General features: G+C 47.4%; 5 protein-coding genes across 5 annotated transcripts; 3 read left to right on the top strand and 2 right to left on the bottom strand.

Annotated features, from left to right (window-relative positions):
* The first annotated feature begins 1,731 nt into the window (after positions 1-1,731).
* On the top strand, positions 1,732-4,554 carry F4807DRAFT_244461 (MFS general substrate transporter). Its single transcript, XM_047994324.1, has 4 exons — positions 1,732-1,871; positions 2,043-2,661; positions 2,734-2,946; positions 3,196-4,554. Exons 2-4 carry the CDS (start codon positions 2,470-2,472, stop codon positions 4,318-4,320), a joined length of 1,530 nt encoding a protein of 509 aa, XP_047850598.1. The 5' UTR covers positions 1,732-1,871; positions 2,043-2,469; the 3' UTR covers positions 4,321-4,554.
* A 1,794-nt stretch (positions 4,555-6,348) lies between these two features.
* F4807DRAFT_244546 (NTF2-like protein) lies at positions 6,349-8,253 on the top strand. The gene is made up of 3 exons (XM_047994326.1): positions 6,349-6,880; positions 6,949-7,392; positions 7,488-8,253. Exons 1-3 carry the CDS (start codon positions 6,565-6,567, stop codon positions 8,201-8,203), a joined length of 1,476 nt encoding a protein of 491 aa, XP_047850597.1. The 5' UTR covers positions 6,349-6,564; the 3' UTR covers positions 8,204-8,253.
* Positions 8,254-10,060: 1,807 nt separating this feature from the next.
* Positions 10,061-12,407, top strand: F4807DRAFT_244378 (MFS general substrate transporter). Its single transcript, XM_047994321.1, has 5 exons — positions 10,061-10,383; positions 10,442-10,521; positions 10,579-10,643; positions 10,699-10,918; positions 10,976-12,407. The coding sequence occupies exons 1-5, from the start codon at positions 10,293-10,295 to the stop codon at positions 12,113-12,115; spliced, it is 1,596 nt and encodes a 531-aa protein (XP_047850596.1). The 5' UTR covers positions 10,061-10,292; the 3' UTR covers positions 12,116-12,407.
* F4807DRAFT_244379 (uncharacterized protein) lies at positions 12,408-13,371 on the bottom strand. The gene has a single exon (XM_047994322.1). It carries the CDS (start codon positions 13,018-13,020, stop codon positions 12,700-12,702), a length of 321 nt encoding a protein of 106 aa, XP_047850595.1. The 5' UTR covers positions 13,021-13,371; the 3' UTR covers positions 12,408-12,699.
* F4807DRAFT_244389 (uncharacterized protein) lies at positions 13,371-16,049 on the bottom strand. Its single transcript, XM_047994323.1, has 2 exons — positions 15,731-16,049; positions 13,371-15,532 (listed from the first exon to the last, which is right to left on the bottom strand). Exons 1-2 carry the CDS (start codon positions 15,822-15,824, stop codon positions 13,722-13,724), a joined length of 1,905 nt encoding a protein of 634 aa, XP_047850594.1. The 5' UTR covers positions 15,825-16,049; the 3' UTR covers positions 13,371-13,721.
* Positions 16,050-18,294: the final 2,245 nt, after the last annotated feature.

Genomic DNA, 18,294 nt, shown 5'->3' with positions numbered 1-18,294 from the left:
CGCTGGGGACCTCGTTACTCATCCATCTAGACCTTTTCTTATGGATATCGCAAATGCATACGTACGGGATTAAGGAAATATATCCGAATGGCCCTAGATACTGCGTGTGCTGAGATAAGTGACGCGCAGAGGTCGTACTATATCTCGCCGCAAGCAGTGCCAGCGACTGAGACCTGTTTCTAATGCGACTATTCAGTATCTATGGTCACAGCATGAGGCATTGCCTTATCTCTTACGTTAGGGTTGATACGTAGCGGGTGGGAAAGAATGAGACTCATTTGACAATTTATTGACTTTTATGTCGTCGATGTTACGAATGTGAAAACACTCGTGTCTTAGGTGTGCGGTCCAGACCATATTCTTGAAGGCTTAAAAATTCAGCTTGTACTTCCCAAAATTTTATTTTTTATTTTTTATAGAAAATTTCTTCGTCTTCAGTTACATCCGATTTAGATACTATACGCTTAATGCAACTGTCAATAAGCGCACCTTGCATGTCGCACAGCGCGATGTTGTATTGCGGTTTCATGACAGGGGTGGAGGCGGAATTCTACGATAGCCTCGAATATTGTCGACCAACGAGAATTAGGCCCGACGGGTTAATCGTATCCCTAAGATCTAGAATCAACGTATGATGAGCTCTTCTTATGTAGATGTTCCTTTCAAACGAAAATGTCACGCTAACCGAGACATTGGCATTGTCATGGCTCGACCCGACTTGTATCGGGCCATCTGCCCGAGCTGGTCAAACCCGCCGGTATAATCCTCACTTCTTTCAACTTCGGAAGCTAAGCCTATATCGAAGTACCGAATTATCTGCGATTAGTGTAGAATGTTCCTGCTTATACCAAGCAACCGAGCAACGGAACGACGGCTGCTAGTAATGAGTCAAAGCTTGCTCGTGATAAGGCGTCTTGGCAGGTCTAGGTGTTGTAATTAAACGACTTTAGTTTTATTGATTTTATCTTACTTTATTTTTCGCGTTGAATGTTTTGGAAAGATTGGATATGTAGAGGTGTGCTTTTCATGTTCAACCCGGATATAGGACTTAATTTTACCCCATTTTTAATATCACAGACCGCGTAGGCTGCCCAAGTCTTCGCTGTCTCACCTGTCCAGTGTGGGGGAATGAGGGGACGATTTGAGGGGAAGATGGTGCCAGTTCCTAATGTTTTTACCAAGCTTCTATTCTAAACTTCGCTAACTAGCCCGACAACCCAAGCCACTTTCTGTCTGTCCCTTGAGAGCTGTCAAGGGTTTCCTTGCCCCGCTAAGCCGCTAAAAATTCTTGGTGCGGCTGACCTTCGGCTTTGGCTTATTTCGGCATGGTATCCATGGGCATATTTGCCATCCATGGGCTTCTAAGTGATGTAACTGCATGATAACGCGCCGCCTTGCAGTAGATCACCAAAGCACCAAGCATACAGAGGAAAATAATAAGCTACAGTACATATGTAGTACTTGGTAAGGATATGTAGATCTACCGTAAGAGTTGGAGAAATTTAGGAACTGGGGCAAAATGAACTGACACATACCTAGAAACACAACCCCAAGAAGCTCGTGGCTGGGGCAGCTAGGGCAGCCAGGGCAGCTAAGGCACTAGGCCAGCTGGGCAGCTGGGGTCGCTGGGGTTGCTGGGGCTCAGAAGTTGGCAGTTCGCGGGGAATCCGACTTTACTCATCAATATTTGATAGGCTACCGGTACCCCTTGCTTCCTCCTCTTTGGAAGTAACGTTTATATCATAGCTTCTTGTGTTATGTATAGTATTCACACAAGAGTGGCCGATCTTCGGTTTGCTTGGTGAAAGCTAAACGAGGTTATACGATAGTTGGTAATCTTTGTTCTTTCCGTCTAGTGCTTAGTTATGTAGGTATGAAAGAATTCATTGCCAGAGAAGATAATGTGATAACTAGTATGTACTTGGGCACGTTTACTGAGCTAAGCCAGTTGAGTTCGTGTGGCGCTGGTGGAGTGGCCTTTTACTCTATGTTTCCCTCCTCTTCTTTGCTCTCATGACAGAGCTAACCATCCATAACGTTAGCATCAAAGTATCTTAGGTATCCAATCATCATCCCTAGAACTCACGTACCTAATCCCGGCAACTCCCAGGATCCAATTCCTTTCCTCCGCACCCGCATATTCAAGAGATATCTACCTAGGTTTTGGGGTCATGACCAAAGTATTGTCATTGTACTGGAATGGTCACTAGCTCGACCACCACATTATAATAACCCGTTGGCCGCCTTTCCCTCTTAATATCGTGGTCGTATTTTGTTCTACTATATTCCTTCCTTCCTTCCATCCCCTCCCTCCTGGAGTCGTTTAAATACGACCGGGCCCCTCGCGACTTTGTTCTTTGTGTGTGTGTGTGTTTTCCCTTGGATAAACGAAACCACCATACAGACAGAAGTCTCCTTGGTTACCTTAAAGCTTGCCGATATAGCTAAGCAAATAGCTAAACAGTAGCAATGGCATTGACAGCATTTGAAGATGACTCCAACTTTTATCCTCCGCATCATGGCATGTCGGTCAGAGAGTATCTCGCTACGCGAATCACTTCTCTGAAGCCTCCCATGGCCAAAGCACCTAACCCCATTCGCTTGGTTAGGATGCTGACTCGTCGTCAATGGGCTTTCTTTTTTGTCGCATTTTGGGCCTGGGTATGTCTTGATGATTTTTCTCTCTGAATGCGCAGACTTTTGTGTTCTCGCTGCTGACCGTGTTCGACCTAGACTTGGGATGCTTTCGATTTCTTCACCGTCTCTCTGACGGTTGATCAATTAGGCGAGACGTTCAACAAGTCTAACACGGACATCACTTGGGGAATAACGCTCGTTCTAATGTTCCGGTCCCTCGGTTCCATCCTCTTCGGCGTCGCAGCAGATCGGTACGGTCGAAAATGGCCATTCATTGTCAATAATCTTCTCTTCATTGCGCTTGAATTAGTAAGTCATAACGTCGAAACGTCGATTACATTGTTCATCACATCGCCTGCATTAATCGGAGATCCACCCCAAGACCGCTGAAGTGACCTCGTCGCGTGGTGTTTCTCTCCCATATCTTGGCAGCACTTGGCGCAGTGTTAGCAAAAAGCTTCGCGAATCCCGATCTTCTGTTTCCAGTCCCATCCTTTTCGCTCGCTTAATGCCCGAGTGTGGGCCATTTTGGTATGGATCGCTGACCTGTTGCATTAGGGAACCGGATTCTGTCAAACGTACGGTCAATTCCTCGCATGCCGAGCCCTCTTCGGAATCGCAATGGGCGGTCTTTATGGAAACGCCGCCGCAACGGCTCTCGAAGATTTGCCCGACGAATCGAGAGGTTTAATGAGCGGTATTCTTCAGCAGGGCTACGCTTTCGGTTACCTGCTTGCTACAGCTTTCGCGCGTGGTTTAGTCGATACTACGTCTCATGGCTGGCGTCCGTTATTCTGGTTCGGTGCCGGTCCTCCCGTCATCTTCATTCTCTGGCGTCTCATTCTGCCGGAGACCGACACGTACGAGCAGCACCAAGAAATGCGACGCGCGAACGGGGGCGTCGGGAAGACATTCATAAAAGAAGGAAAGGTTGCGCTTAAGCACCATTGGCTGCTTCTCACGTACTTGGTCCTCCTTATGGCCGGCTTTAACTTCATGTCTCATGGCTCCCAAGACCTGTACCCGACTATGTTGAAGAACCAGTTCAACTTCAACTCCAACCAAGTCACCGTCACCCAGGTAGTTGCGAACCTAGGCGCTATGTCCGGAGGTGCTGTCGTCGGTTTCTGTTCGCAAATCTTCGGCCGACGTCTTAGCATTTTGGTCATGTGCGTTATCGGCGGCGCCCTGCTGTACCCGTACGGCTTCGTGTCCAACGAGAGGATTATCGCCGCTGCCTTCTTCGAGCAGTTTTGCGTCCAGGGAGCCTGGGGCGTCATTCCCGTGCATCTAATGGAACTGTCGCCCGGCGCGTTCCGAACCTTTGTTGTAGGTACCAGTTATCAACTTGGAAATCTCGTCTCGTCCGCTAGTTCGACCATCGAGGCCACCATCGGCGAGCGCTTCCCCCTCGCGCCCAAGGGCACTACGAAGCGATACAACTACGGCATCGTCATCTCTATCTTCATGGGATGCGTGTACGCATACGTGATTCTCCTGACACTCCTAGGCCCCGAGCATCTGAACAGGAAGATGGACGTCGGTCACGATGCCGACGCGGTAGAAGCAGCAGGACGGGAGAATGTTAGCAAAGCTCTAGAACATGGACTCCATGGGCGCGAAGGCTCTGCCAGCGAAGATGGTGATCCGGAGAAAGGAACAGCTAGCCACCATACTCCTTAGAAATAGGTCGACAACAGCTAAGTCGAATTCGATAGGGCACCAGCTGACGCTGAGCAAGCCGCTGGGACGATCATGTTTGGTCTATGATAGGGACAATCCCTGCCGGTGGCGATCTTCGGATGATGAAAGATAATGACTTCTTCTGTGCTCCTTTTTTAAAAAGAAAATCTTACAAACTAGGTTTTTGATTACCCGGTATTATACTTTGGCATGGATTTTTGTATCGGCAGCGGGATTTAAGGATAGGAACTCGTTTGATACCACCGATAACTGGATGACATTGGATAGCGATTGCAGAGTACCCAAGTCTTTTTTCTTTTTCTTTTCAGGCTAGGGCTTAACATTACGATGATGATGATGATCGATCGACATGATTTGAATGGAAAAATATTCATCACCTTGAGTTTAACCCTCTCTTTGTATGCCTTCTCCAGGTTTCACAGGTGGGCCAGAAAGTCGTCCGATGACTTACGCGACGCAAGATGGGGTTGCATATGCGATATGTGACCGTCTCTTTTTCGTCATCGGTACGACGACCTGGTTCTTGGATAGGTAACTGGCATCCGACCATGAAAGTGAGATTGTATGACTGATGATCTCTTGGCCTCGAGTGCCGGGTCCTTCTGTTATCGTTAGCATCATATGAGGGGCATAGCTTTTCGGCCGAATAGGGCTCGAGCATGGCGTGACGGGGCCGGCTAGGGCAGGCGCCGAGCAAGCGGAAGCATGTCTAGTTCGTCTTGGCTGTCTTGGGTTGGGATAGGGATCAGGTATAGCGCACATGAAGTGGGCCGCCTCCGCGCGTGCTCTAGGGTCCACCCGCAAGTCGACGTTTTACGTATTAATAGAGGTATAGTCGAAAGGGAGCGATGTGAATGTGGATGTAGGAATTTCTAGCAACCTTGTTTATAGTAGATCATCTATAAGTTTCGTTTACAGGTCATACAGCTGTTTGCTTTCGAGCAATATATGGATTCCAACGAGCCTTGGTGATCCTGGTCTTTATCCGTAATAGATATGATGCTTCCACTGAAAGCCGTTTGAGGTCTCTCAATCTAGGAAAGTCATGGAATGAATTTGCGAACAAGTTGCTATCAGAATCAGCACCATAGTTTATAAAGTTACACGTCATTATACTCAATCATTTTCTTCAGTCATAAGACACGATTAAGCAAACCTTACAGTAGTTTATATATTCAAAACTTGCTCGAACCAACTTGAGAGTTTTAGAAAATACAATAACTAGATGTCTTTTACTACCTAACTCTAAAAGTCGTAGATATCTTCGCCCGATCCTACATCTTCATTAAAGTCGGACGAGGGGAACCTTGGCCCTAATGCCAACACTAAGCAGAACAATCCGAAAAATGCAACAGATAAAGACATCGGCGAGTTATTCTGCAAGGCTCGCGAAGACATTGCTAAGATGAGTTCCGAAGGGGAGACAAAGAGATTCCCATGGATCAGTAAGTTTAAAACATGTTTAAATTGAGTGTTTAAAAACTAATAGCTAGGTAGCTATAGAGCGTTGCAAAGCAACCCCTACTAATCAATCCATTCCTCCTCGAAAGTCGGAGCTATAACCTTCAAGGCAAGGTGAGGAGTGTACGAGTATAAGCAGCCTCGATGGATGCTGGATGTACGCCAATGGCGTATTATCGACCTACGAAAAGAACCCGATATATGGGGAAAAGAGGGCGATAGGGACCTGTCTTAAGGAAGTTGCAAAAGAGGCAACCCTTGTTTGGCTATTCCGGTATCCTATTGAATGTGGCGAGCGAAGTTGGTTCAATTCGCTCTATGTAAGATGAATATTGCATCTATTTCTCCATCTCGGATTGGCTGTCGAGCTTTCACGGGAAGTTCACAACATCCCAATTCAGGATGGCAATTTCTAGGCCCTGGATAAAAGTCGGATACACACACAATTCGCCTAAGGGTCTATTGGTGTGATTAGCTCTATGTTGGTAATATTGGTCGGGGCGGCGTGTTGTACGTAAGCGTGCATCAAGAGTTGAAGGGGCAGAAGGGGGTGAGGCAAGGAGGCATTCTTATTGACGTCATATCGAGTCAACTTTCCATCATAAAACGTTGTCCATGCCTTGTTTTTCCCGGCATGATCGAAGAACGTATTATTTAGATAATCAATTGAGCCATCATATATTAATATAGTTGTAAAAAGAAGTCGAGGTCGAAATTGGAATTAAAAGAGATCTAGAATAATCTTCTTCTATCTGTCGCGTTATGGAAATCAACCTCCCTCGCATCATCGACGCTACCATGCCGAATCGTGGCGATCGAAACATTGGAATCATCTCTAGCAACGGTCTTAACCACAATGATCCCGGATTTTTATCTAGCGAATTCCCCCATTCACCTCCTAGACTCTATATTACAGCCGAAAGTGACGAATTTGACTTGCTAACACTCAACGAATGGAAGGATGAGGGCTTCAAGGTTGAATATATCCCTATGGGCAATGGGGGTAACGAGTATCGAATGAAGTTGGACTCGTTGCGTAAGGCCAACTTGGGCCCATGCGAAACTTACGGAATAGTTGGTATGTCCGTCGTCTTCTCCTTTGATACTACGACGTCCACACCTATCAGGTCCTAACTTGGTGCTTAGCGTATGGCGATGCCGCAAGTTTCTGCCTGGAACACTTTCATATGTTTGACAACAACCCTGAGTTCCGGCTCAGTTGCCTCATCGCCTATTACCCTACCCGCATACCAGATCCTCAGACCAGATTCCCTGGCGGTATTCATGTTCTTGTCCACCTAGCTACTGGCGAGTCTGTCGGTATCGTGAAGCAGACGCAGCTGGTGGGGATTCAGGGGAAGAAACGCGTTGTCGATAGAACAATCGATCGGGGTAAGGGTACTGGCGGGATGTTGCAGATGTCTTATCCGAGCTACACGTATAAAGCCACGCCCGGTTTTGCTGAACGGGATTTGGATGAATTCGACAGGGTCAGCGCAGAGCTCAGCTGGAGTAGGAGTCTGGCGACTGCACGCAGGGCATTTCGTAAAGATGCGGACTTAGAGAAGACCCTTGAACAAAACGTCGAAAGTGAGTAGCCAAAACATCGTCTAACCCTAATACCTAGTTCATCCAATGAACTAAAGGACGAATGGGATTGACTTTGACCTCGCTAATAACTATAGGCAAATTCTACACGCGCGATCTGCGGCAGACTCTGTCCACTTACTCAGCCCATCAGAGCCCTCATGTAACCTATGTTCCCACACTAACAGGGGGCATCGGTCCCGAAGAGCTCCAGAGATTTTATTCCGAGTTTTTCCTCGACCGGAACCCCCCATCTATGAAACTCACTCTGCTTTCACGTACAATCGGTGCTGATCGTGTGGTGGATGAGTTACATATCTCATTTAAGCACACCCAAGAGATGCCGTGGATTCTTCCAGGAGTGCCGCCCACAAATAAGAGAGTCGAGATTATAGTAGTGAGCATAGTGACCCTGCGCGGAGGGCGGCTGTACCATGAGCATATCTACTGGGACCAAGCGAGCGTACTGGTGCAAACTGGCCTATTAGACCCAAAGGTCGTACCGGGGAAAGCAAGCGAAAAGGGGCTTAAGCGACTACCAGTCGTGGGAAAGGAGGCAGCCAAGCGTGTGCTGCGAGGTTATGATGAAGGTGACGAGGGCGAAGCTACGAATGATCTAATAGCAGAGTGGGACGACGACTTTGATGACGACGCTCACGACGATCAAAACAAGACTAAGAATAGCGGGAGCACCGACGGAAAGGGGACAGAAGTCAAAGAGAGCGATAAGCCGGACGACTCAAAGGACAAAGAGCCTGAGAAAGAAAGTCCAAATCAGCCACCTGTCGAAGATGAAAAGTCCGAGGCCAACTAGTAGGACACAAGCATATGTCATGAAACTACATCTCCTACAGCCGCCTAAATCTAATTTGGTATATTATAAATCGCAAGTTGAAATAGTACAAGTTTGAGCTCAGTCATGTACATTAAATCTGCTCAAATCCAATTTCTGGGATTCTATCTGAAGTTTTATATCCTGCGCCACTTGTCGCGCCAACCATTGCGATCTGCCTACTAAGCAGTAAGCCCTACGGATATTCCGTGCGGAAATTAGGATCTCTTGGTGGCTTAAAGACACGATCGGTATGCTGACGACACCGACCAGCCGATTAGCCAATCTGACTACGTTTAAGGGTAAGACGCCAAGGCTTAGGTGACGGCTACTTGAGAACCTATGAAGATGAATATTTGGATACGATTTTCCTCAAGGGAAACAAGACTGCACCAAGATAAAGGAGTGCATTACATGTGACACATCCATTAACTCGTGTAGACGCACACTTCTTAGCTATCCTTAATTTCATTCAATTCGTAACTATTCGATCATCGTGGCTTCGTGCTGAAGTTATCGAATGATTCTATAAAATACGCAGAGGAGTAGATATTCATATGATGAAGTTTTAAGGCTAGTTCGGATGTTAATACATAGAAAAATACGTTCTAGAATGCCAGGATATATGTAACCCCGGGGTCGTTGGCGTGGGGTAGGGAAGAATAGGCGAAACAAAAGTGATAATGCCATGATCCATGGATGTCATGATCCCGTCTTTCTTGTTCTTGCAGCCTTAACTCTTGCAGACCTGTAGATCAAATCTGGCTACATACTATGTATAGTCACGTAGCAGCCGCACTGCCGTATGGTAATTCTAGTAACATTGTACCACGATACCACCAGCTCAGGCCGCGTTTCATGAAGTGGAATGCAATCCATTTATGTCGTATTGTAACGCCTATCTACCGAGGTGGAGTTGTACCTGGTATTTACTTGCAGTAGCGTAATATGCCAGGGGTATATGGGTCCAGTATTGAGGTTTGGCCAATCGGGTTTTATGAACTTCACCATCGCTGCGAAGGTCGCAGATATCATTATCGGTTGTTTCAGCCTCTCGAATCTACGACAAAGTCACCTTTAGAAATGTTTCTAGCTTGATCGCGCGTAGCGAAACCGCCTACTAGTGTTGTACTACTGCGAAGACCGGATTTGCAATGTGTCGTTTGTAATCGATCAAGAGTCGATACACGACGGACGAGCTGTTTCGTTACAACCAATCACAAAGTGTCCAAGTTACTCTGCATTACCAATGCTCTGGTATGTTGGGGCAGTGAAGTTTCTTCATCGCGACCCATCAGAGACAGATGTCCCGATTAGGACGTTTATCGAACGAATCTAGATTCAGAACAAGTTAGTCCTTCATCGACGAAAGCTAAGGAGCTAGGTGCCGTGATGAATGGAGCCGGATCGCCAGGGGCTTGGCAGTTTCCGACTGCCTTGCCAATGTGGGATACTGTTTTATCATCCCAGGATCCGCGGTCAAATCCCGCCCGCGCGCTTGAGACGACTAAGAACGACGGAACACTCAAGATGAAGATCAATCGCGACAACCCAGAACAACCGAACAACCCTACCAACATCGTGGAATTATGGCCGTGCTTCTCCATACCTATTGGCCCATTCTTTCTGACAGGTAAACAGAATGGACGATAGATCCCCCATCATTCAGAATGAGCGAACCAAAGCAGCGCCACCCCTGGTCCTGCGACATCTTCATGCTTTCGTCCATCTGATGATCAACGGCTCGACCGCAGGGAGTCAAGGACAACCAGGTCGACTATCGCATCGAACGTGCGATAGTCATTACTAATTAACCCCCATGCCAGCCGATCTCCTCAAGGGTTTCGAAAATAAGTATGCCGGAGTATCACCAATTTTTGATATAATCTTTCCCTTTTCTTGTCATCCCTTTCGTTTCCTTTTTATTCTTCAACCATCCGACTGGGTACTGCCGGCAGTATCTATTTTCCATTCTCTTTAATTCACTTTCTTTTTCATTTGAATGTGTTTAATAGATACTGTTTTTTTCCCTTTAGATTTTATCGCTCTTTCCTAGTTCTTCCTCTTCAACATGGGTATCGGTGTGTTAGAAGATCGTTACCTGGACAGGCCTCCAGGAACGTCCAAGTTGGGTGAAGACCAGGGGCCATCCTTCGATTCGGGTGAGTTACGAGCAGTGTATGCCATTACCTATCACTTCATAGCTAATTGCCTATGTAGCAAGCACTAGTGAGTTGAAGAAAGATGGCGAGATCATTCTCGTTCCGCAGCCGAGCGACTCCCCGAACGACCCGCTCAACGTTAGTATTCCTAATGCTCAATGGAGAGATCGCGGCGGGGCTAATACATGTATATAGTGGTCGATGATGAGGAAGAATACGATCATGATCATCCTCGCGTTTAGCTCAGGTGTTACAACCTCGTAAGTCGACCTATCATGGTAACCTCGAGCTGTGCAAACGACCTAACACGCACAGATTGGGTCCCATGATCTCTCCGGGCTTAATAATCATCAGCAAACAGTTTGGTGTTGATCCCGATACCGTGTCTACTTTCATGGTCGGCTCTATCCTTCTTTTCACCGGCGCAGTTACCTTTTTCACGGCTTCGGGAGCGAACATCTGGGGAAAGAGACCGTTCTTCGTGATTTCTACGGTCCTGCTATTGATCTCCAACGTTTGGGGCACTTTCGCGGATGTAAGTCGAGCAGCCCCCCTTTTTCTTCTGTCTATTTGATGTTGATAAACTTGATAGTCTTTCCCCTCGCTGGCCGCTATGCGAATTTTCCAGGGTATTGCGTCGGCCCCGTTGGAGACGTTGGTCACGTCCACGGTTTCCGATCTATTCTTCGTTCATCAAAGAGGATTGCGTCTCTCGCTCTGGGGACTCATGTTGGGGACGGGCGTTCTGCTAGGTCAGATTATCTCTGGGTTCATCATCCAGTCGATGGGCGTCTCTGGAACTTTCGCCGTCAGCGCTCTCATTTTCTGTCTAATCTTGCCCCTGATGTATTTCGTCGTGGTCGAGACAACGTATACGAAGCCGCGAGGGCCCGGTAGCGTCGTTGATGCTCGTCCGGATTCGCGTGCATCGTCGATAGACGATCTGAAAAAGGACTTGAAAGGCGATGACCCAGCCAATGAGCCTAAGGAGGGTTACAAAAGCCAACTACGCCTCTTCCGTGGCCGCCTATCGGACGAATCCTTCTGGAAGGGCGTGTTCAAGCCAGTCCCTCTAATCATGTTCCCTGCCGTCATCTTTTCGACTCTCGTCTACGCATCTTTTTTCTGTTGGCTGTTGATGATCGGAGTCTTGTCTGTCAACATTTTCTCCGAGCCTCCGTACAATCTCAACCCAGCCCAAATCGGTCTCACCAATATCCCCCTAGCTATCGGCGCGCTGATCTTCTCGCCGATCTCTGGGTGGATGGCCGATGCTGTTCCGGTTTGGATGGCAAAGCGAAATAACGGCGTTTTCGAGCCTGAATTCCGCCTCGTCCTCATGCTTGTTGCCATACCGATGTCTACCGCGGGTTTCATCGGATTTGGGACGTCAGCTTCGAAGGGGCTGCCGCTCCCCTGGTGTTTGGTGTGGATTACCATGCACTCAATCGCCGTTCCCTTCGCCTCTCAGGCCTCGATTAGCTACGTCATCGATTGCCACACCAAGGATGCTAACCAGGCCTTCGTGACCATCAACTTCGTCAAAGCACTGTTGAGCTTCGTTGCTTCGACGGTTGGAAATGGCCTGCTTGCTAAATTTGGGCCCCAGACCCTTTTCACGGGGATCGCGATGTTGAACTTGGGAATTAGCCTCCTTACTATTCCCAGCTACATTTACGGCAAGAGATTGAGGAGTTGGGTGGCTAGGAGCGATTGGGCACAGAAGATCTAAGCGTTTGGATAAATATCGGGAAATGGTTAACTGGTGGTAATTTGTTTTAGGTCAGTATCACGACGAGCTCCCCGACGATGAAGGATTTAGGCCCGTATCAAGGATGTCGAGAGAAGGATTCATGGTCACCCGCTCCGGCCCAGCGTGCCTTTCTTATGTCACATAGAGGACGGATCCGCTTACAAATCGACATCTGCTATAATAACATTCTCGAGCGATTAAGTTATACTCGTAGCTTCGTTTTTGGAGACTATAGGTGAGTTAGTATTCTTTAGGGGTGAACATCTAAATCATCGACAACAGCAGTTTCGCTCTTTAGGTTTACATGCTCGACAATTTGCCCGCAATTACGTTATTAGAGGTCGTCTCTATCTTGCGACAAACGAGTGTTTCCATCTCACCGAACATTTGGTTTGTTAGTCTGAAAAGGGGCTGATAGGAGCATTTTTGCCAAGCCATGTTAACAGGAGGTAGGTAAGTATTCATACAATACACAGCTTTAAGGACTGAAACGGGATCTGATCGGATACACTTAATCTTCTCATATATATTTTCCTTCTTTCTAAACCTTCCAACGAAAAGATTTAAACCACTCGATTCTTTCTGCCCGCTCCTCCATGCGCTCTATGCCGACGCGGGTTCAACCTATTCTGCTCTCCACAATCTCCACAGAGCGACGAACCGTCCTCACGCTCCAACTTGCACTTACACGTGCACTTGCAGCCGCGATATGTCGGGTCGTTTTTGCCCCAGAGCTCGACGCGTTCGCAGACGAGACAGAGTGTCGGTGTCGGTGACGGGCTTCGAGCGCTTGGCTTGAGATCGGAGTTGTAATAGTAGTCGGGCTCTTGGGCGTGGCTGCGACACTGGCAGTGTTTGCAGTTGCACGGGCGGCGATGAGACATTTTGATAATCTAAGCAGGTAGGTTTAAATCAACTAAACAATTCTGAAGACTTAGGTTCCTGTTTCTACTTGGTTTCGTTAATTTTACAGATTATAGGTCGAGCAACCAAATCATCGGGCATCTTGGGAGTTAAGAACAGATCTAGATAAAGCAGAACCAGTCGTCGTACCAGTCGTCATTCTCTTAATGTTTTGTTCGGCTCTCTTTTAAAACTTTCATTTGGATAGCTTTGTCCTGTCGGCCCTAGAAGAGCTTAAGTAACTATAAATAAGGTGCATTGTTTCGCATCCTTTGGTGTAAAGTCGAAAGAAAGGGGTCAAACAAGATACCCGAAGAAGGCAGAGCAGTAAATTTGGTAGCAACGGCGCATGCCACTAGTTGGGCCCAACTTCTTGCCATCAACATAATGTTTCTGTTCTTGTTTTTTTACATGCTTCGTTGACTGTGAAAACGACGATATACAAATGCACAGCCGAGACATTCGTCGCGAGGGTATCCGACTCCAATCCCCGGAACATCCTATATCATATCTCCATATAACGCATCCATGTACAATCGTCCTCGTCTAACTAATTAGAACTCCGATGCAACCCAAGAGCTACAGCTATAACGATGCAAAACCCCAACACTTAATATGACTTGGTAATCAAAAAGTTACTAAGAACGAAAACACCCGTCGGTGATTTCTGGGCCCATGTGATCTAAAGTAGACTCTCACTTTCGGCCTTGGCGTTAAGGCTTTTTGTGAGATTCTCAACAAGTGTTTTGAGTTGCTCTACGTCGTCTCTCAACTTCCTGACCTCGATTACGGCTGGGTCATCTTCGATATTGGCTTTGCTCTCCGCGACCTTCTTCGTCCACCCTTCGCCTTCGAAGTCGACTTCACTCGCCATTTGTTCCCATTCTTCTTCTGTATCGTCATCCTCCTCACCCCTTGTCCTGTTACTTCGGATCTCCCTGGCCATCCTAACTTCAAAGAAGGCAGAACAGAAAAGTAGCGGAGAGTAAATGATGCCCATTACAATATCATTGAGGCGTTCATACTGGTTTTTAGGCATCCACCATTCGAAGGGGATGACCAAAAGGAAGATTTCGACCAAGTTAAACGGAGCAATAAAAACGTTCTCATCGGGGGCTCGTACAAACTGCATGGTCTTCTGAGAAAACAACGCGAGGAACTCGTCGTCGGCATTGTCGTAGATATCCCCGTAGGCGCTATTGTAGAGTGCGATGAGCACGTTTAGGAGAATGACCATGACAACGAAGGTGAAGAGATAGTAGAGGATGATTCCAAATGGCGGGCTAAAACGCTCAAATCCACTAAAATCCGGGCTTTGCATAATGGCATTGGCCATGGCTTGAAGGATGAAGATTGTGTCTTCTCCGGCCATATCGTCCGCGTAGTCCATTCCTATGAACGCCTGGAGAAAGCCGATGATAACGACAACTAACAAGGCAAAGAATATAATGCTCTCTTTCATCATCACCTTGATCACAACAAGCATCGCGCCGAAGAAGCGAAATGAATCTAGATAGAGTAGTAAGCGAGCCCAGAACATAGGTGCCGTAAAGGCGAGAAAGTTGTACGATAGTTGATTGAACTTCCGACGGGAATTGCCATCATCCGGCGAATGGGAGAAGGCGACTAGGCGCATGGCAAGCGACACCATCAGAAGAGCGTAGAGGGCATTGTTGAACGCATTCCAAAAACTAAGGATATGGTAACCGGCTTTATATAGCTTGGTGAGCTCATCAAATACGAAACCAAAGGTGAAGACGTAGAGGAGGATTTCGACAAAGTCAAGGTCACCACCCGGGTTAATGGTGTTGATCGCGCCTGTGTAAAGAGCCAGGTAGACGATGGACATGATCAGTTGGAGGGCGTTCTGGTACATGGGGGCCCGCATTCGGTCAGGATCAAGGTGTGTGAGGAAAAGGACATTGTCGCGATCCTTATAGTCGACGAAACTGGAAGGGTCGTTCTCATCCTGAACAAGCCAGCCTTTCCATAGATAGTTGATGCATTTTTGATAGCCGGAAGAACCGATCACACGTAGAGCGTGCAGATCGACTGCCTTCTCGATGACATTAATAGGAGGCGTGGCCTCGCCGTCGACGACGATCGAATAGCGTTTGAGCAAGACAGACTGTAACAGATATGGTATATCGTCTTCAGCCTCGATGATCTGCTTAGCTATAACCTCACAGGCGACTGCGCGGACTTGATGTAGCGAGGCATCCCAGAGTTCGACCAAAGCTTGATGTTTAAACCAACGCTTAACAACTAAAAGGCAGAAAACCACGCACGAACGATTCTCTCTACCGCCGGCCTCCTTGGCGGCTTTGATAACTTTAGGGGTGATTATCCTACTGTGAGACTGAGTAACGCGCTCTTCTTCGAGTTCGCATGGCACAGCTTGCTCGATGAGGTAGCGTAGACGGAGGGCAACCTTGGTAACTTCGGGTGCGGGAATGGCGGACTCGACCGAATCTTCTCGATGAATGGGGAGGACTTCATAGCGGATAGTCCGACGTCTGTTAGCCCAGAAGCTCATTATTGACCAATTGCGGTGTTGTTAAGATAATATCTCCCAAAATCACAAGATCGAATGATCAAAAACACCAAGATTCAAGATCGCAAGGGGATAGAAGCTAATAAGTAGCAGCAAACACAAGCCGAACAGACTGGATTCATTGACTAGACACTTACGTCTACGGCGAGATTCATGGACAGACCAGTCATGATGACCTTGCGACGGGTGACGATCCCATCCTAAAATTTTCCTCCAACTGAACCTTCCCATCTTTAGTCCGGGTTTCGAAATAACGGGTTTCGAAATATCGTCCTAGAAGCAACCGACTCCAATTTGGGGGGAAGTAGATATCGATTGTATCGATTGCAAGGAGGTCGTGGACGAAGAAGAGGGCAATCGTGGATTTCGAATTGAGAGTTCGAGAAGTTGAAAGGTTGAAGAAACAAAGACGAAGGAGGAAGGAGGCTAATTGACGTTAGAGAGCACTATGCGATTTCCTTGATTTCCCAAGTTCGCGATGCGATCTGGTTGGAGAATTGGAAACTTTCACAAGCGACATGACGTTTACAGTGGGGGAGCTGTGAAACATTGAAATCTCGTAGAGGCTAAACCCCCGATAATCGAAATAGCCTAAATCTGATAAATGCAAAAAGATGCAAGTATTGCATGAATTAAGATCTCCACAATTACCACAATCATTATGACGGATGTTTGAGCTTCGATGTTTACCTACTGCCTTGTACACACAGCACCTACCTCGGTAAGTACCTCAAGCGCAGCTATGTGCATACCTATCCAATTAGCTGTAATCTTTTTCGTTCCCCAACTTACACCTTCCACTCCTTACCTACCTACTACTATAGGAGCCAGGTACTACCTAGTACAGGACCCGAATTCCTAGAGTCGCACAAACTTAACGATACATTAAATCTTTCCAATTTGGGAAATGAGTTTGTGCGACATTAGATCTTCAACCCGACGTTGGAAAATGACGGAGAAAGTGATCGATACCCAGGTGTTTTCATAAATTGGCGCCACGGGTCACGGCAAACTCCAGCGAGAAAAGAGGACGCATACGAAACGCCAACTTCTCCGATTCGTCGATTCATCGTGAATTCAAGCACGTAAAGATATGATTACCTTCATATCTTGTCTCTTGTCTTGGTCAACGGATCCTTGGCATCTCGTCCCGGATTCGTTCGCGTCCCTATTTGTGTCGCTTACATCGGCACAATAAGCAAGGGACGTACCTTTTTTTTTTTTTTTTTTTTGTAAAAAAAAAAAAAATCTGTTGCTTGATAGACTTATCCCGTACGGCACAGACACTTTTTTTGCAGCATCGGGTTCCATGGTCACGGAATCTTGCTTGCTTGCAAACCAAACTCCCCGCCTCCCCGTATGACGAGTGCGGGTCTCCATCGTTGGATTGCGACTCTGAGATGAGGCACTTGGCTGGCGGGAGATGAGTTGCACCATCTAAATCTCAACGATCATCTAACCTTAGCCGATGGCGTTGCCTTCCTTCCTGCAAAAACCCGGTGCAGCGGCGGGATACTAGTTCGTTGTTATTAGAAAACAACCCAAAAATACCTCAAAGGCCTCGGTGGTCTTAGACGAAATGTACGTTCCGAAGGGATTCTGTGCGCCTCTCCAATGATTTAGAAGGTTACAAACATGCCGCAAATCCAATCCCGCCAAGTGCGAGTAAATTCTTGCATGCGTACCTTTCCACCGGCTTGGGTCGATTTTTGTTGAGGTGAGGCTTCGTGAGAGCGCCTAATTGATTGGACAAGCAATGTCGGTGTAGCGCTGCAGATATTTGACGAACGGCCAGCCAGAGCCCTTGGTTCTCCGACGCTGCATCACACATGGCCTCGAGATTACCGGCTCGGCAGAACAAAAAAATGTGAGATCGTCAGGAATAATTTATCCCGCCATCCAAATACTCCCTTCAGAGAGGAGCGCGAAGGCCAACATCGGTGAAGGATGTTTTGGGAAGATCTCAGATGCAAGAGTAACATTCTACTCAAAGCCTGCTTGGTTGAGTTACAGCATCGGCTCCCTCGAAAGGCCGTATATAGGCCGCACGCCTCTTGAAAGCCTTTGAGGTCCCGGCGTTACCGCGAGTTGTATGCCCAGAGCGGCCTTGCTCCAAGTTATACGCTGCCAGTCGGTTCCATTTCTAGACAAGACGGGCTTCAGCCTCACCCTTGCTTTTTCACTTGCACATGAACTCGGGATTTAGTTGCCTACCTGGTGGTGCCCCCAATTTTGATCGACACGTCTGACTAAAGCCATGATACTACACTTGCTATCAAAGGCGCAGCAAATCGATTTTTTTTACATGGTATATGAACCCGACTCACAACTATATATCTTATCTACCGGTCGATCATATCATATGAACGAATTCCCGGATCCTCAGTTGGTGTGCCGTGTCTGTGAAAATGGCAGACCTCCTGTAATTGGCTCTGCCAGCTTTTTGGGCTTGGTCAGGTGGCAGTGCTGCAGGCAGAAGAGGGAGACCCGGACTACGGTAGCATTTATCGAATGAGCCGCCTGAGACACTCAGCGACCGGCATAATAGGGCGGACGGGTTCACTGGAGTATTCTAGAGGTGCGTAAGGCAACCACGCAGCCATGGTCGCCTTCCATTCGACCCGCTCTATGCCTACGGACATGTACTACAGTTGCATTTAGAACGGCGAACGTGCATTACAAGTGGCCCTAGCCGCTTACA

This window comes from Annulohypoxylon truncatum, assembly GCF_022578515.1.
Source record: "Annulohypoxylon truncatum strain CBS 140777 unplaced genomic scaffold F4807scaffold_37, whole genome shotgun sequence".
NCBI lineage: Eukaryota > Fungi > Ascomycota > Sordariomycetes > Xylariales > Hypoxylaceae > Annulohypoxylon > Annulohypoxylon truncatum.
Note: the sequence above shows the minus strand (reverse complement) of the source record. Positions and strands in the feature narration are given on the sequence as shown.

What these genes read in the sequence shown, in the direction of transcription:
- F4807DRAFT_244389 (XM_047994323.1), bottom strand. Translation starts at nt 15,824, where the DNA reads ATGGGAAGGTTCAGTTGGAGGAAAATTTTAGGATGGGATCGTCACCCG. An exon ending in CCATGAATCTCGCCGTAGAC is followed by an intron (nt 15,533 to 15,730) that starts GTAAGTGTCTAG and finishes TCCGCTATGAAG; the next exon opens with TCCTCCCCATTCATCGAGAA.
- F4807DRAFT_244546 (XM_047994326.1), top strand. Translation starts at nt 6,565, where the DNA reads ATGGAAATCAACCTCCCTCGCATCATCGACGCTACCATGCCGAATCGT. An exon ending in CGAAACTTACGGAATAGTTG is followed by an intron (nt 6,881 to 6,948) that starts GTATGTCCGTCG and finishes CTTGGTGCTTAG; the next exon opens with CGTATGGCGATGCCGCAAGT. An exon ending in CCTTGAACAAAACGTCGAAA is followed by an intron (nt 7,393 to 7,487) that starts GTGAGTAGCCAA and finishes TAATAACTATAG; the next exon opens with GCAAATTCTACACGCGCGAT.
- F4807DRAFT_244378 (XM_047994321.1), top strand. Translation starts at nt 10,293, where the DNA reads ATGGGTATCGGTGTGTTAGAAGATCGTTACCTGGACAGGCCTCCAGGA. An exon ending in AGCTCAGGTGTTACAACCTC is followed by an intron (nt 10,644 to 10,698) that starts GTAAGTCGACCT and finishes TAACACGCACAG; the next exon opens with ATTGGGTCCCATGATCTCTC. An exon ending in TTTGGGGCACTTTCGCGGAT is followed by an intron (nt 10,919 to 10,975) that starts GTAAGTCGAGCA and finishes TAAACTTGATAG; the next exon opens with TCTTTCCCCTCGCTGGCCGC.
- F4807DRAFT_244461 (XM_047994324.1), top strand. Translation starts at nt 2,470, where the DNA reads ATGGCATTGACAGCATTTGAAGATGACTCCAACTTTTATCCTCCGCAT. An exon ending in TTGTCGCATTTTGGGCCTGG is followed by an intron (nt 2,662 to 2,733) that starts GTATGTCTTGAT and finishes TGTTCGACCTAG; the next exon opens with ACTTGGGATGCTTTCGATTT. An exon ending in TCTTCATTGCGCTTGAATTA is followed by an intron (nt 2,947 to 3,195) that starts GTAAGTCATAAC and finishes CTGTTGCATTAG; the next exon opens with GGAACCGGATTCTGTCAAAC.
- F4807DRAFT_244379 (XM_047994322.1), bottom strand. Translation starts at nt 13,020, where the DNA reads ATGTCTCATCGCCGCCCGTGCAACTGCAAACACTGCCAGTGTCGCAGC.